Here is a 15,687-nt window from a genome sequence, read left to right on the forward strand (position 1 = left end):
GCATGGCCTCAGAGCATGGCCACAGACCTGAGGATGGCCACAGAGCATGGTCACAGACCTGAGGATGGCCACAGAGCATGGCCTCAGAGCTGAGGATGGCCACAGAGCATGGCCACAGAGCTGAGGATGGCCACAGAGCATGGCCACAGAGCTGAGGATGGCCACAGAGCATGGTCACAGACCTGAGGATGGCCACAGAGCATGGCCACAGACCTGAGGATGGCCACAGAGCATGGCCACAGAGCATGGCCACAGACCTGAGGATGGCCACAGAGCATGGCCACAGAGCTGAGGATGGCCACAGAGCATGGCCACAGACCTGAGGATGGCCACAGAGCATGGCCACAGAGCTCCAGTGGAGAGCACACTGTGGCAGGCGGCCGCAGGCTCCCTTTCTGCCAATGCTGTCGTCTGGACAGGGCGAGAGCACAGTGGATTCTGGCTCCTCCGTTCTCCCTGCCTCCCCGTCTGTATTTGTGCTCAACCCCCCCCCTCCCCCCAAGGCGTGGGAATTCCTGTCTGCGACTCCGCTGAAACGGAGACACAGTGCATGGTGACACCTTAGGGCCTCTCCAGTCTGAGGAAAATCCAACTGACAGAAAGTGAAAGACCCAGGACCCATGAGGCAACAGGCGGTTCCCAGAGTGTGTTCTGGGGACACCACCCTGGAGACGCCCCCATTCCACCAAACAGGCTTCCGTGTTCACCCGCGGTCTGAGACTGGCACCTTCTAGGTCCCTCAGTAGGAAGGGTCCCAAGCAGCAGAACAGCAGATACCGAGACCCCGGGGGCAGAGGACTGGGCACACCAGCGGGGATCAGGCCCACTTGGGGACGAGTTAGGTATCGCAGGCTATAAAAATTCTTGCGGCACTCCGGTTAAAAATGGCCGATCCAGTCCGACCATCCCAATTTTACGGATAACAGAGCCAATGTCCAGAGCAGGTGAGGTGACAGGCCCGTGGCTCCCCAGCCAGGAAGTGCAAAGCCAGAGCGAAAACCTCCAGCTCCGGTCCAGCACTTCTATATCACGCCACCTCCTGCATGGACCTGGGAGGAGCTCGTGGCTTCTACTATGTCCTGAAGGAAAGGTTCAACTTTGACCTATGAGGACAATGGTCACCCAGATTCGCTGGGCTCCAAAGATTTACAACAGTGTTTCCAGGTTTCTACTCCAGCTTTAATAGCTCACCTTCCAATCAAAAGTTGCATTTTTATCTATCATCCCATGAGAGTCCTCCATGGACGTAACATACATGCCAGCAGAGTTCCCGCACAGTTACCTCCTGCAGGGATGAACAGCTCCTGGTGCCTTATTAGAAAAGAAAGCCATTTCCAGTGCAAACTCAAAACCTGTCAGCTTAGACTAGACAACAGACTGGTAGTTTTAAGCCATGAGCTGTGGGCAAGTGATATCATGTAAAGGTAGCATGAGTAGAAAAAAAGGGTAAGATGATTGCCCCATAAATATCTGAAAAACAATCTTTACGACGATACACAAGCAAGTTATCTAACAGATATGTACCGACTTCTTGTTTTTGTTTTGTTTTTAATCCTCACCCGAGGACATTTTTTGTTCAGATAGAGCGGGAGGGAGAGAGAGGAAGAGAGAGAGAGAGAAACATCGATGTGAAGGGACACATCGAGTGGCTGCCACCCGCCCGACCAACCAGGGCCGGGGACAAACTGCAACAGAGGTACATGCCCTTAGCGGGAACCGAACCCGGGTCTCTCTGTACCGCAGGCCGACGCTCCAACCGCTGAGCCAAACCGGCCAGGGCTGTACCGACTTCTCTTGGCCCCATGATGCTGTGGGGGGGGGGAGGGGCATTCACACGAGGCACTCCAAATGCCAACACCAAGCACGTGTCTACATTGCTAATAAGCGATACCACCTCACTGCTGTTAAACACCCACGTCTCCTTGGTAACCTACATACGCTCAGCAGATCTGAAAGCCCTCCCTTTAAAATAGACAACACACCGAGGGCAGTGAATGAGCAATGGTTGGCACTTTTTGTCTAATACTTACACCTCAATGTTTGAGCTTAAATGCCATCGTGCAGAGGCTGGAACATGACGTAGTGTCACATGCCTCGTCAATCACACCTGCTCATTTCCTTCTAGTGAGTAAAACTCCAACCAGACTAGCATCTGCCCAGGCGTGGGAACTGTGCCCTTTCCACTCTGACACTGACTGACGGACCGGAAGCTGGCTGGCCAGCTCCCCATGCACACAGACCGTAAGCGGGCCGGCCAGCCCCCCTGCACACAGACCAGAAACGGGCCGGCCAGCCCCCCTGCACACAGACCGGAAGCGGGCCGGCCAGCCCCCCTGCACACAGACTGGAAGCGGGCCGGCCAGCCCCCCTCGCAGGCCTCACCACTGAAAGGAGCTGCCGCTTTCCAGAGGCACATGTGGGCAGGGGTGGACCCGGCAGAGTCCTTAAGGTCAATGTCCCAACAGCAGAGAAGACAAACTTATCAAGGTGGCTGAGACTCAGCACAGGAAAGCCCACTGCCCGGTCTCAGGGGGCGTGTCAGACTTTGGTGGTTTTGCAGGGGGAACTGGAAGCAGGCAGGAGGTGAGTTCACTCTGATGTCTCCCTGTGCCCACCCTCATTTCACAGCAGAAAGTTGTTACTGCAAATCCAACTGGAAGAGGCACCTCCGATGGAACCAGCACTCCAGAAACAAACAGCAGACCGTTCAGACAGGGTCAGGGCTCGGCACACTGCTCCCTTCCGCCCCTCGCTGGGCAGTGCGAGCCCACACCCGAGGAAGGAGCAAGTCTGGAAAGGTGCCATCGGATAATGCCCACGCCCACCTGTCAACACTAAAGAGTTCTAATTACTAACTTACTCCTGTGAGTGACGAATACATGTCCTGGCCCGTCACAAAGGCAAGGCACCAGCTGGAGCTGGGGCTAGACTCAGGGCTGAACACAGTTTCAGGGCTCTTTTCCACGGAGCACATTCAGCACGCTCATACAGCTTTCAGTGTTTGTGGGGGGAGGGGGGGGAGGGGCACAGCCAGGACTGGCGTGCAAGACTAGGAGGGAGGCCTGCAAACTCCAGCTTCTCAGGACTGGGACACGACCCGCTGATGTAACCTAACTGAGCGTGAGCTCTGCAGAACCCGCGCCCCATCGATGTAAACAAAAGAGTGATTAGACTTCACAGACATCTTGTGCACCAGCCAGCGACTTTAATTGGAAGTAACTGTCAAAGACACTGCGCCTTTCAAGTCTTCACGCCCACAACACTTAACAGTGGCTTTATTAGGTGAATGCCCAAAGGTATTCAACATTAGATTCGATTTACTTCACATTAACATTAGCAAATACATTGTCAGCAAAGCTTAAATGTTCCAAATCAACAACTTGAAGTACAGAAGACCTGCTCTAGTAACCCTGCTGAGGTGACATGGAGACAGAAAGAGCCTACGACTCGGCTCAGGTCCTAGCCAACAACCACTATGTCGTCACTGGTGAACTCATAGGAGGGAACCTCAAGGTTGAGAGGTGCAGGTCCCTTCCGGATCCTGCCAGATGCGTCATAGTGGGACCCATGGCAAGGGCAGTAATAACCACCAAAATCTCCTGCATTTGCAATGGGCACACAGCCAAGATGTGTGCAAACACCTATCAGGATGACCCACTCAGGTTTCTTCACTCGTTCTAAATCGTGCTGTGGGTCCCTCAGCTGGGACACGTCCACTGCGGCCTCCTGGTCAACCTCCTTCTTGGTTCTGTGACGCACAAACAGGGGCTTGCCCCTCCACTTGAAAGCCATGTTCTTGCCTTCCGGGATGTCAGATAACTTGATCTCGATTTTCGACATGGCCAACACGTCCGCAGAGGCGCTCATGCTGGAGACAAACTGGGAGACGACATTCTTGGCAGTGTACGCGACGGCCACTGTCGTCGTCGCGGTCACCAAGTAGGAGAAACCCTTTCTGGCCTCGCTGCTCTCCTTTGACGACTTTGTGCTGTCTAACACCTCAGCGCGGCGATAGTCAGAGAAGTCGGGCACTTTGACGTCTGTATGGGAATAACGAACCGAAGCAGGGACTGCAAGGCAAACAGAGTAAAGATGCAATCAGAAGAGGACCCGGAGCCGGGTAGCCATCAGGCAACGGACCGTTATGAATCTGCCTTGGCCGGTCTGGTTCAGCGGTTAGAGCATCGGACCGAGGACCAGAAGGTCACAGGTTTGATTCTGGTCAAGGGCGTGTACCTGGGTTGCAGGTCCAATCCCTGGCCCGAGTCAGGGTTATGTGGGAGGCAGCCAGACCATGTGTCTCTCTCACATCAATGTTTCTCTCTCCCTGCCTCCCAAAAATCAATGCAAAAATATCCTTGGGTGAGGATTAACAACAACAAAAATCAATTCACAAGCATGAATCAAATGATAAAAATGTGAAAAATCCCACCCACCAGCCTCAGAGATGGTCTGGCATATGAAACACTAAGAACGAAATGAAGCACACTGACCGCACTGGCTTGAGAGCATCAGACAACATGCAGACACTGAGTCCGTCCTTACCAACCCCTGCAGACTCAGGACCACAACTCGGCATCGAGTCTGAAGAGTCAAAGCACTGGAAATAACATTTTAAAGTCCCCCACTTCAAGGTGACAAGATATAATAGTTATGTGAAACCTCTCCCACATTCTTTGGATTAGAAAGGACCCTACACTCATCCAGTCCACCAACACACTGATGTGTGTGATCTTATTAAACCATCTTATTCTACTGCTGCCTGTTCTCTAGAAGAGCTGCTATAAATTCGCAAAATACTAACTACAAGACAGTGAACAGTCTGCGAACTACAGCATAACTTTGGTGCAGAAAATTTAGAGACTTCTATTTCAGACCTTAGAGTATAAATTAGTATTACTTTAACTTCAAGTGAAACCCCTAATGGGCAGAAAAGGACACCCTTATCAGAATAAATAGTTATCAAAATAAATAAACTCTCCAGAAGAGCCAATCTTTTTACTAGTATGGGAGAGGACACTTCCACACCCCTCTCAGTGAGGGCAACAGCCCACTACCGCAGGCCACACAGGCCAGATATTTGTGTCAAACGAATGTTAAAGAAAAAAACAATTACTGTTGCTCTGGCTGGTGTGGCTCAGTTGGTTGAGCCTCATCCATGCACCAAGAGGTTGCCAGTTGGATTTTCAGTCAGGGCACATGCCTGGGTTGTGGGCTTGATCCCCAGTAGGGGGCGTGCAGGAGGCAGCCAATCAATGTTTCTATCTTTCTCTCTCCTTTTCTCTCACTCTAGAATCAATAAAAATATATACATCTAAAAAAGTTTACTATCTATGTAGTACCTTGAATGCAAGCTGTTTATCTATTTTTTATAAAACGATCACGCCCTTCTGCCCCATAGCATTTTTAAATGTCTAGAAAAAATCAACTTACTGGTATCACTTTTTGCCAAGTTTCCCTGTTTAGAAAATAGAACATTAATATCTCTCACTTTTAGAAAATATGTTGTTTCTAAAAAGAAAGAAGTTTCCAAAACAAAGTGCTTTTTCTTTTTTCTTATCCTCACCCAAGGACATTTTATTTTTTTGCATTTATCTTCAGATAGAGCGGGGGTAAGAGAGAAACACTGATGTGAGACACATCAACTGGTCGCCACCCACATGACCCCAACCGGGGCCGGGGACAAACTGCAACCGAGGTACATGCCCTTAGCGGGAACCGAACCTGGGTCTCTCTGGACCACGAGCTGACGCTCCAACTGCTGAGCCAAACCGGCCAGGGCAACAAATTGCTTTTTCATGTAAATTGCAAATTCTACTGGCTCTCAAGGTCCATCCCTTCATGGAAGCCGTCAGGTATTCACAAACGGTAAGACCTATCAAAACCACTCCCTGTACTTTTCTGGCTAACCCACCGTGTCTTGGAGGGAACCAGGACACAGGTGGTGCCTACTTGAGACTGACAACTATGGCAGTGACATCACATGCCGCACTGCCCTCCCTCCCCTCATGCTCACCTGTCAGGGGGGACTGGGGCTGAGTCTGACCTGCTTTCCCTTAGCACTGCAGGGGTCACACAGGGGAGATGTGCACTGTACTGAACGATGGACCAGAAGGAAACACTCCTACATCAAAAACAGCGCCACAGCCCTCAACCATGCTAACAGTGCTTGCGGAAACGGACAGAAACACTAACCAGAGTGGCGATGACAGTTTCCTCTGGAGATCTGTGGGCAAAAGAAACCCAGCTGTCTGCTCCACTCTGTGCAGCCGTTACACTTTACACGGGGCTTTACCATTGAGTGCTCTGGGCAATGACTGCCAGCCTGCAAAAATCATTCTGCAAATAACCTACATGAACCATTATTGTGACTTTTAAAAAAAAATTTTTAAATCCTCACCCGAGAACATTTTTGCATTTACCTTCAGATACAGCAGGAGAAAGAGAGGGGGGAAGAGAGAGAGAGAGAAACATCAATGTGAGAGGGACACATCGAGTGGCTGCCACCCACACAACCCCAACCGGGGGCCAGGACAAACTGCAACCGAGGTACATGCCCTTAGCGGGAACCGACCCTGGGACTCTCTGGTCCACAGGCTGACGCTCTAACTGCTGAGGCAAACTGGCCAGGGCTATTGTGACTTTTAATAGCAAAGATGGTAGCTAGAGTTAGTTCAAATTAAAGCAAACTCAGTTACTTGTAGAAATACCATCCAGAAATAGAGAAAAACTAAGGCATCATAACAAATCAAGGTTTCTTTTTTATTTGTCTAGTTTTGTTTGTCAGCTCTGATGCACCCTGGAAATCTTCTCAACTCAGGGATCTTCTCCTGATCCAACCGCTCCCTTCCCACGCCCCCTGCTTTCCTCCTCCTCACACACCACCTGGACGGGAGATTCTACCGTGAGCATAGCCACGAGCTGAAGGCATGATCACAGAAACGGGGCTGGCCTTACAGTTCTCTATCATCTGCCAGTTCCTGGAAGACAGGTAAGCCTCCGATTTTTAGAAGAAACCCTTTAGCCAATGTGACAAACTACAATGGTGCTGTTCACCTCTGCTGTTGAAATTTTCTCCTCCCTCACTGTGTCCCACCTCAAGGTCAAACAGGCCTGGGACAGTACTTTGTTCCTACCTTGAACAGTTTCTCCAAAACCCATTGATGCCCCCTAACAAACTGTCACGTATTCGTTCAGAAATACTCTGCACCAACTGTGTGCAAAATCCAAGGCTGTGGGAAATAGAAAAATAAAGGAGACACTCTCTACGCCCTCAAGCTCAAGGTCAGAGGAATTACAAGCAAACACAATACAGAATGGAAAGTGTTCTGTCCCTTCACACATAAGGGAATCAGCAAATATAAAATTTTGACCTGACCCTGGAGGTTAACAGGATGGGGAAAATACTGGAAATGTCGAAAATGTGACAGTATCACTGGAAGTACAGAGAAGAGGGTGAATGAAGGCAGAATCGTGGGGGCAACTGGGTCACACGTAGGGCAAGTGCCCCTGGGGCCTGGCAGGTGACACGCTGACTCAGGTAGGCCTGGTGGGGACTGGGGAGGACTGGACAAGCACTTGCTCCAGCTAAGGAGCACACGAGACTTCTCCCGAGTGGAAACGAGGGCCCAGGGTGGCCAGCTTCCAATATCTCATGATACCAGAAAGCTTCCCAGTTTTTAAAACTGTGCAGGTGAGCCCACAAAGGCGCAGAGGCCCGCAGGCCGCCGGTCACCCCAGGACAGCAGTGCAGAGAAATGGAAGAGGGTGAACGAGGACCTAGGGTGAGTCAGTCTTTCAAACCCGCGCTCTCGGCCACTGTGCGTCCCTGTGCAAGTCACTTCACCTCTTCCCAGCTGTTTCGCCTGTAAAACGGGCACATCATCAACCTCTCTGCCGGTTGGCGATGCACCATCAGGTGACACGCTGGCCCAGCGCTGGGAACCACTGCCGACACCCTACACTATGAGCGATCTTGAGGCTTGTGTGCCCCTTCCTGTGTGGGATGCTGAGTGTGGGGGGCACTAAGGGACAGGTGGGGGCCCGCCCAGCACCTCCCCAAGCATTCCCAGCAGCTCCTATTGCTGGGCGTCCAGAAAGTGCTCCCCGAGTGTACGAACGACTTCATGTAGGCTCTTTTCCACCTGCATCTCAGGACATAACCTACGGACTTGGGATCATCATTAATGCATCTCGCTCGTGAGAAACTGTCTGGAAATCTGCCCCAGTTCAAAGGACGTGCAAGGGGCTGGGGCTGGGGCTGGGGCCGGGCCGCCGCGGGGGGCTGCGCGCAGAGGCCGGGGCGCGGGAGCCGGAGGGGCCCCCACATTGGGGCGCAGGCCGCGGAGGGCCAGGCCGGCCCAGGTCCACCCAGCGCGGCCGCCCGGCCCCCGCGGGGCTCCGCTCCGTCTCCCCGCAGACCCGCCCTCCCCCGCGGCTGCCGGGGCCCAGGGCGGAGAGAGCGAGAAAGGCGACCCCTCGTCCGCTCACCGTTGAGGCCCACGACGGCGACCAGAGGCCGGCGCGCGGCCTGGCCGCTCAGCGACTCCCGGCAGAGGAAGGGCCGCTTCCCGTCCAGCACCAGCGGCTCCGAGGCGGCGGGCAGCGCGGGCTGCCCCAGGGGCCGCAGCGCGCCCACCACCGCGCGGGACGTGGCCGACAGGACGGGCGCGAACGGGCCCGAGCGGGCAGCGACCGACAACATGGCGACAGCTGCTCCAAGCGCCGAGCCGGTCACAGAGACGACCTTCCGCCGCCGCGCAGGCGCGGAGAGGCGCGGGAGGCGCGGGGCCATGACGTCAGCGCGCCGGTCGCAGTACGCCGGCGGGGAGGGGCGTGCGTCAGAGGCGGGGCTAAGAGCCCACGCTGAGGGCGGGGCCGCGCGGGGAGGCGGAGCCGCTTCCCGGTCCGTCTGCACGGGCGGCTTGTGGTCATTGTGCTGGAATCTGACCCGAAGAAAGGGGGCGGTGGAGGCCCCCCGGGAATGTCTCCCCTTAGGGCAAAAACATCGTGTATGGGGACCTAGGGAGAGGAATAACATTTCATAATAGTTTAAATAGGGATAATAATAGCTCGCAACATATGTGCACGAATATGCTAATATATATCCTAATAGATGTAAAATAGGGTATACATATAAAACCTAGAAGAGAGACCACCATATATTAGCTGCTATGTGTTTACTATAATGGTTATTGTCATTACTTAAAAAATAGGTTTTAGGCCCTGGCCGGTTTGGCTCAGTGGTTAGAGCGTCGACCTGCGGTCCAGAGAGACCTGGGGTTCAGTTCCCGCTAAGGGCACGTACCTCAGTTGCAGTTTGTCCCCGGCCCTGGTGGGGTCGTGCGGGTGGCAACCACTCGATGTGTCCCTTTCACGTCGATGTTTCTCTCTCTCTCTTCCTCTCTCTCCCTCCCACTCTATTTGAACAAAAAATTAAAAAATGTCCTCGGGTGAGGATAAAAAATATGTATATATAGGTTTTAAAAGGCCAGGGACTTGTGTGCAAAGCTTATGAATGATGATGATAGTGATAACGGCTCATGTTTATTAAGCGTTTACTATGTACTAGGTTTTGTGCTTTAGCTTCATTCTTTCATTGATAGTCAATGTTCCCATGAGGAAACCGAGGTCCTGTGCCCAGGGCTGGATAGGCAGAAAGGGGTGAAGTGGGGTCGTCCCCCTCTGAGTCTGCGCTCCTAACCATGCCAGTTTCCCTAAGTGAGATTTTAGAATGTGAAGGGCTCCGTCTTTCAGTCATTCCTGTCCCTTTTCCCATCTTGTCCACTGCATTCAGTTCCATCCCCCACCTGTCCCCTGAGGCCGCTGAGTCTGGGACCCCGGGCATTTACAACCCCATGAGCCAATCTGATCGACTGCCGAAGTAGTGAAATGCCAGCAAGCGGTGGAACCTTCCAGTCCCGAGTCTGTGAGTTGTATCCGGAGACACTTCTGTTCTCTACGGACTTGAGGCTTCCATCTGCACAATGGGCTGTGGATGGAGTCAGGAAGGGGAGTGTGTTCTTAGGAGGCTGCGCCAGGATCCTCGGAAGATGGTCCTCAAGATGCGTTTATGATGCAGCAGTTCTGTGTTATGATCCTGGATAAAGGACAAAGCCAGTGAGACACCTGTGGCCCTGCCCCAGGGACATGCCTCCTTGGCCACTGTCACCCCACCTTGTGCTTAGACAGGCAATCTGCCTCCCCCGTGAAGGCCCTGTGTCTGTGCCCTATTTACACACCATTATGCCAGAAAGTGCCTGGCTTCCCAGTTCCAGTTCTAGGCATTATGACAGCTTCAACTTCTCTGCTCAGCCAACGGTCCCTCGCTTGGGCAGCAATACATGAAGACTGACAGCCACTTGAGAACTGCACAGCCTGTCCCCAATTTAAGCCATTTCAAATGCATTTCTGTTCCATAAAATCCCTATGGGCAATTCTGTGCCCCTACCTCTTTGAAAGATGGTAACCCTGGGGAGGAGAAGAAATTAGCCAGGGAGAAGTTCAGAATGCTAATACTTTAATCGCTCGTCCCTTTAACACGTTAGTCACATTCATTAAGTATGATTAATTGTCAGGCTTTGTGGAAAACCATATCAGTTCCCCCATCAGCCGCACATCCATCTCTTGCCAAGTGAGTTGCTGCAGGGGCCCCGAAAACGCCTACTTTGTCACATTTGGATGGTACTAGGTGCCCCCTGAAAAATGTGTTGAGTTAATTTAACTCATTTGTATAGAATCCTTGCTAAGCCCCAGGGCTGCTGAGTCAGCTGCCAAGGTCTGGTCCCAACTTCTCCGCTTGCTGCCTGACTCACTTGGGCCAGTTACTAAAACTCTGAGCTTCAGTCTCCTCCTCTGACAACTGCCAGTTGTCCAGCGTCGCCACCGGAATAATAGATTCATAGGTTAAATGAGAAACTTTATTTGTACTTATTTCAAAATTGATGGCTGCCACGCGGCAGATTGCAAAGAGCTTGCGCCTTCATTAGTATTCTGAGCAATCAGGTAGCAGGCCCCATTTGTACATGCAAAGGCCCTTTCATCCCTGAATCTCAAGCGCTCTTTTCCCAGCCTACCGGCCATAAATCCCGTTGCAAAACCTTCATGATTAAAGATGAAAGTGAAAACATAATTCTGAAGAACCAATGGAGTTCGTCCATTTACCTGCTTTATGAGTACGCGCCCCTACTTTTCCTTGTAATTCTTTTTCTCAGAAGAAGGGACTTCATGTGGCGTGCAGAGCCACCGAGCGGAATGAAACGACAAACCTTCATCGAGTCAGGAAGAGCCTGGGCTGCATTAAACACGCCCTCTGCATCCCGGAGACGGTGATCAGACCGGATCTCCCGTAATGAGCTGTGCTGATTAATAAATTATGTGACTCCCAGGTATAACTATACCTGCAATCAATACAATCGCCTAAAAGCTCTGAATTAGAAGGTGGGCAATAAAATATAACGGAAAGGTATTAGGGATTCGTCGTTTTAATTAGGAGGAATAATTAATTGAATGTTCTGATGTATTGATCTACAACTTATTTAATTCTCCGCAATTTAATTTGTCAAATTTGAGTCCAAATAACTGATGATTGGCCCTCGTCGTGGCAGAGCTGGAAGCGATGGGGATGATGAAGGGGGAGAGGCTGGGACTGCTGCCCCACCTCCCGGCCCCTGCCGTGCTCACCCGCAGTGCTCACTGCTCTGCCTCCGTCACCCCGCTCCTCCCTCTCTGGGGGCAGGTCCCCTGCAGGCTCCCCATGCCCGGGAAGCCCGGGAGGACTCAGCAGACCCGGGAAGATGTCTGGCCTCTGCCCCTCTTTCCTGTCCCCTTGCGTCAGCCTTCTCACAGGAAAGGGGTCAGAAGAGCGTGTCTCTCACGGGAAGGTGAGCGAACACGCACTCAGCACCGTCTCGGGCCGTGCAGACTGTGGGCCCACGCGTGTTTTCCCAGCACTGTTATTACTATCCACCTCCCTCCTTAGGACACCTGCAGGGGGCGTGCTTGATGACCTCTTTGGTTCCAACACACCCTTCCCCCTGTCTGCCTGCACGCACACACCTTGTTTCTGGTTCCTTTTCCTAGTTCCACAGTGAACACAGATGACTTCTGTATACATATTTTCTCTAGAAAGCACACGTACAGGGTGGGACAAAGCAGGCTTACAGTTAGTTGTGTATGGAAAACAATACAATAATTAATCACAGTCATGCAAGAATAAGCTCTGTGCTTTGGGTACTCACAAGTGAAACCCTGCTTTTGCCCCACCTGTATTTAAGACTGAAATATGTAGGGAGTGGGCGTGGTTTTCTCTCCTTGGAGGAATTGTTGTAGTGCAGTGGAGAGATGCTGTTGGAGGTCGGTCCCCACAGCTGTGGAGGAGACCTCACCAATGTGTGGCGCATGGGAGACTGTGGTGCCGCAGGCAGGCGTCTGTTACAGAATTCCTACCCTGGGCGGAATGCTACTGTGTTGTAATTCTGGAAGCCACAGGAGAGTAACGTGTGCTTTGTACCCTATTCAGGAGGGACGCATCCTTGCCTCTGAGCCGCAGCCTCGCCTGGCCAAAGGGAGAAGCCTTCACGCGCGCTAGCCCGGCTCGAACCCCCAAACAAAAAGAAATAACAAGCATAGCTCGGAACCAAACTGAGGGACAGAGGCAATTAAAAATAAATCAGGCGTCTTGGAAAAAGTCATTTGCCGAAACAGTTGTGTCCACAGCATGAAATATGGAGGGAGTACATTAAAGCAAAAAATTAATTTAATAAACATTCCACCTCCTTCTTTTTTAAAGGACAGAATACGATAAAATACTTCATTAGACAGTCTCAGCAGGGAAACACGGAGGTTTTTTTTTAAAGAACTGTGTAAATTAGAGAGATGAGAGAGGAGCGAGGGGAGAGAGACAGAGAGATGGAGAGACAGAGCACACACAAGACAGAGAGTGTGGCCCTTGTCTGTGCGGGCCGCTGTAGGACAGGGCGGGGTGGCTGAGCCACGGGCAGAGGAAGGGGAGAGCTCCCGAGACCCCAAGCAGCGCACACTCATGCGAACCCAGCAAGCCCCTCAGGTTAGAACTACACAAACTTGTCAGACAGTGTCCATCTCTAGAATCCAGACACACACCCACGTCTGATTCAACACCCAGGAACGGCCTAGACTGGTCTCCCTCTCTGTGCTTCGACGTTTGCTCTGGGCCAGTGAGCAGAGATACCAGCGAGAAGATTATTATCTGGGCTCTCCCCAAACGGTCCCAGAGCCTGGCACAGTGCAGGGAGACCGACCACTGACCGACGCAGGGAGCAAGAGTAGGTGCCATCCCAGAACTCCTTTTCTGGTCACTTTCTAACAGTGCCCAGCTCTTTCTTTAGGTACCATCTCTGCTCAGTGCCCCGGCCGCTATTCCAGACCGCAGTGGCTTCCATGAGATATCTGGAACATTTGAACAGCCTTTTCCAGCTCCACAGGCCCACACGTTAACAGGACAACACATGGAAAGGTGAGGTGGAGAATTCACATCACGCCTCATGGAAACAATTTCATAGAATCCTTTTGAAAGGGGTCCGTTGTTCCCCAAGTCCCTCTGTCGCTACCTGCCTGGCTCCATCCCTTCCTCCTGGACTCTTCCCTTCTTCTCCCCAGTCCCGGCTCCCCACCCACCCCCATCTCCCTTCCTCCCGTGCGGAAGTGTGGCGCTTTTACCTTGATCCATGTGTCTGCATACCCATCACTGCAAGCAGCAAGCAACTCTCTTCCCCAAGGGAGGGGTGTACTTAACAAGTGTATTTCTATCTAATGATCTCCATCTTAAAATATCAAACAGTGAGGGGTTTTATTTCTTCTTTCTCTCTCTCTCTCGCTCCTTTGCTCCCGGTGGACGCGTCCATCAGGTGTCTGCAGAACCTCAGGGCTTCCTTGGCCCAACAGGGACCCCAGGCAAGTGGGGGCAGCATCCCGTCAGCAGCCTCAGATGAACATGGACAGTGGCCCGGCTCGGAAGCCTCAGACAAAGGGCTGTGGAAGGCCGGAGGAGGAGGATCACTCCACCTGGGGGTCCTGGAGGGCTTCCCGGGGAGGTGCCCCTTGGCTGGGCATTGTCGGACTGGTAGGCTGTGCTCCTGTGGGGACAGGGTGGGCCTGGGGAGGGGCCGCCCTGCAGAGCATGCCCAGCTCTCTGTAACCTCCTGCCTGTATTCCTCGGAGAGTCTTAAACAGGCGTGGGCGAAGCTGGTGCTGAGCTTTGGGGCCTCCATTTGGGGAACATTCCCCCCACGCCCCAAACAGCCAGTGGCCCCCCCATTGCTGGGACTGTTCACAAATGGTTCGCAAAATGCACCTAACGTTTTAAACTGTCGTAAAGATGGGTCCATGGGCACAGGCGGAAACGGTGAGCCGCCTGAGCTGGGAACACACCCCTCCTTCATTAGGGCGCTGATCGCGAAGGGTTTTGTCGTGAGGCTGTCCCTCTGCCTGCCCCACGGGAAAGACTCTAATTAAAGCAAAGAGGAAACATTAATATTGAATAGGACGATGTTCCCACATCCTCTTTATTTCTCAGTTTAAGCCAGTGGCAGCTCCAAAACTGCCCCCCAAAAGGACGCACTGAACCCCAGGAGTGCGAAGCTGTCCCAGCGCGGCTGCGCAGAAGCTCCGGGACCTCCAGAGCAGACGCGGAGCTCCTCCCCCAGCAGGCGGGCCCTGCCCTCACCTGGCCCCACACGGGCCTCAGAGCCCACCCCCTGCGGGCAGTCCTGAGCTGACCCTTTGCGGTGAAGACCCAGGGGAAGGCCAGGAGGCCCAATTGCAGTGCCTGCTGGCTGCCAGGGGGACCCAGTGAAATGAGCTGGCACGTAGTCAGCCGTCAACAAAGGGGACTTCACGACTTCACCGCTACAACACACAGGGAGACCAAGGCCCTGGGGTGAGGGTGGGTTTTTCGGAAGTCACACCCAAGTTGGTGGCAAAGCCGAGGTATGGATGCCCTACTCATTATTCTCCCGCGTATTCGGACCTGTGTTCACGTCTGGGCCTCCAGAGCTGGCCGAATTCCTGACTGCTAGAGTGGCCCTTGAGCCTGGACTTTCGTGCTGGTCACCTGTGGCTGGAGAGGTGCCTGTGACCTCACTTTGGACCCACCTTCATCTTCTTGACCAGACACACATCTTCCTCTATCTGCTAGATTACTTTTCATTCCAAGAAACAGCTCAAAAAGGGATTTTATCACGGACATGTCCAGCAGTGGGACTTCAGGCACAGCTTGATCCAGGGGTTGGACCACTGTCATCAGAACGGGGCTTTTGCCTCTTGGCTCCTCTCTCGTGCAGCGTCAGTTCTCAGATAAGCCACCCTCCAGGGGTTGCAAGATGGTTTCCGCAGCTCCTAGAAAAAGCCCCGTCCCATGTCACTGGCTCTGGGTGAATGGTCAATGCCCATTCCTGAGCCAACCACTGCCCAGGGCATGTGAAGAAAAACTGGCAGGCTGCTTCCTCCTGGTGCCATTTGCGCCTCTACTCACAGGTCACCCAGGAGAACGAAAGGGTAGATTGTCCAGGGGCTTCTTTAGCCAGAACAAAATGCCACCAGCAAGTCTGTGTTCGTCCTGGAGAACGAAAGAATGTGACTCCGGGCGGTGAGCACACCTGGAGGCCCACAGGCCGAATTTCACCTCCAATGGTGTGTGATGGTGTGTGT

General features: G+C 52.8%; 1 protein-coding gene across 1 annotated transcript; it reads right to left on the reverse strand.

The window, feature by feature from the left end:
• Positions 1-3,183: 3,183 nt before the first annotated feature.
• LOC118638700 (cytochrome b-c1 complex subunit Rieske, mitochondrial) lies at positions 3,184-8,704 on the reverse strand. The gene is made up of 2 exons (XM_036274816.1): positions 8,491-8,704; positions 3,184-4,070 (listed from the first exon to the last, which is right to left on the reverse strand). The coding sequence occupies exons 1-2, from the start codon at positions 8,702-8,704 to the stop codon at positions 3,460-3,462; spliced, it is 825 nt and encodes a 274-aa protein (XP_036130709.1). The 3' UTR covers positions 3,184-3,459.
• Positions 8,705-15,687: the final 6,983 nt, after the last annotated feature.

Source organism: Molossus molossus, unplaced genomic scaffold, assembly GCF_014108415.1.
Source record: "Molossus molossus isolate mMolMol1 unplaced genomic scaffold, mMolMol1.p scaffold_m16_p_21, whole genome shotgun sequence".
Taxonomy (NCBI): Eukaryota; Metazoa; Chordata; class Mammalia; order Chiroptera; family Molossidae; genus Molossus; species Molossus molossus.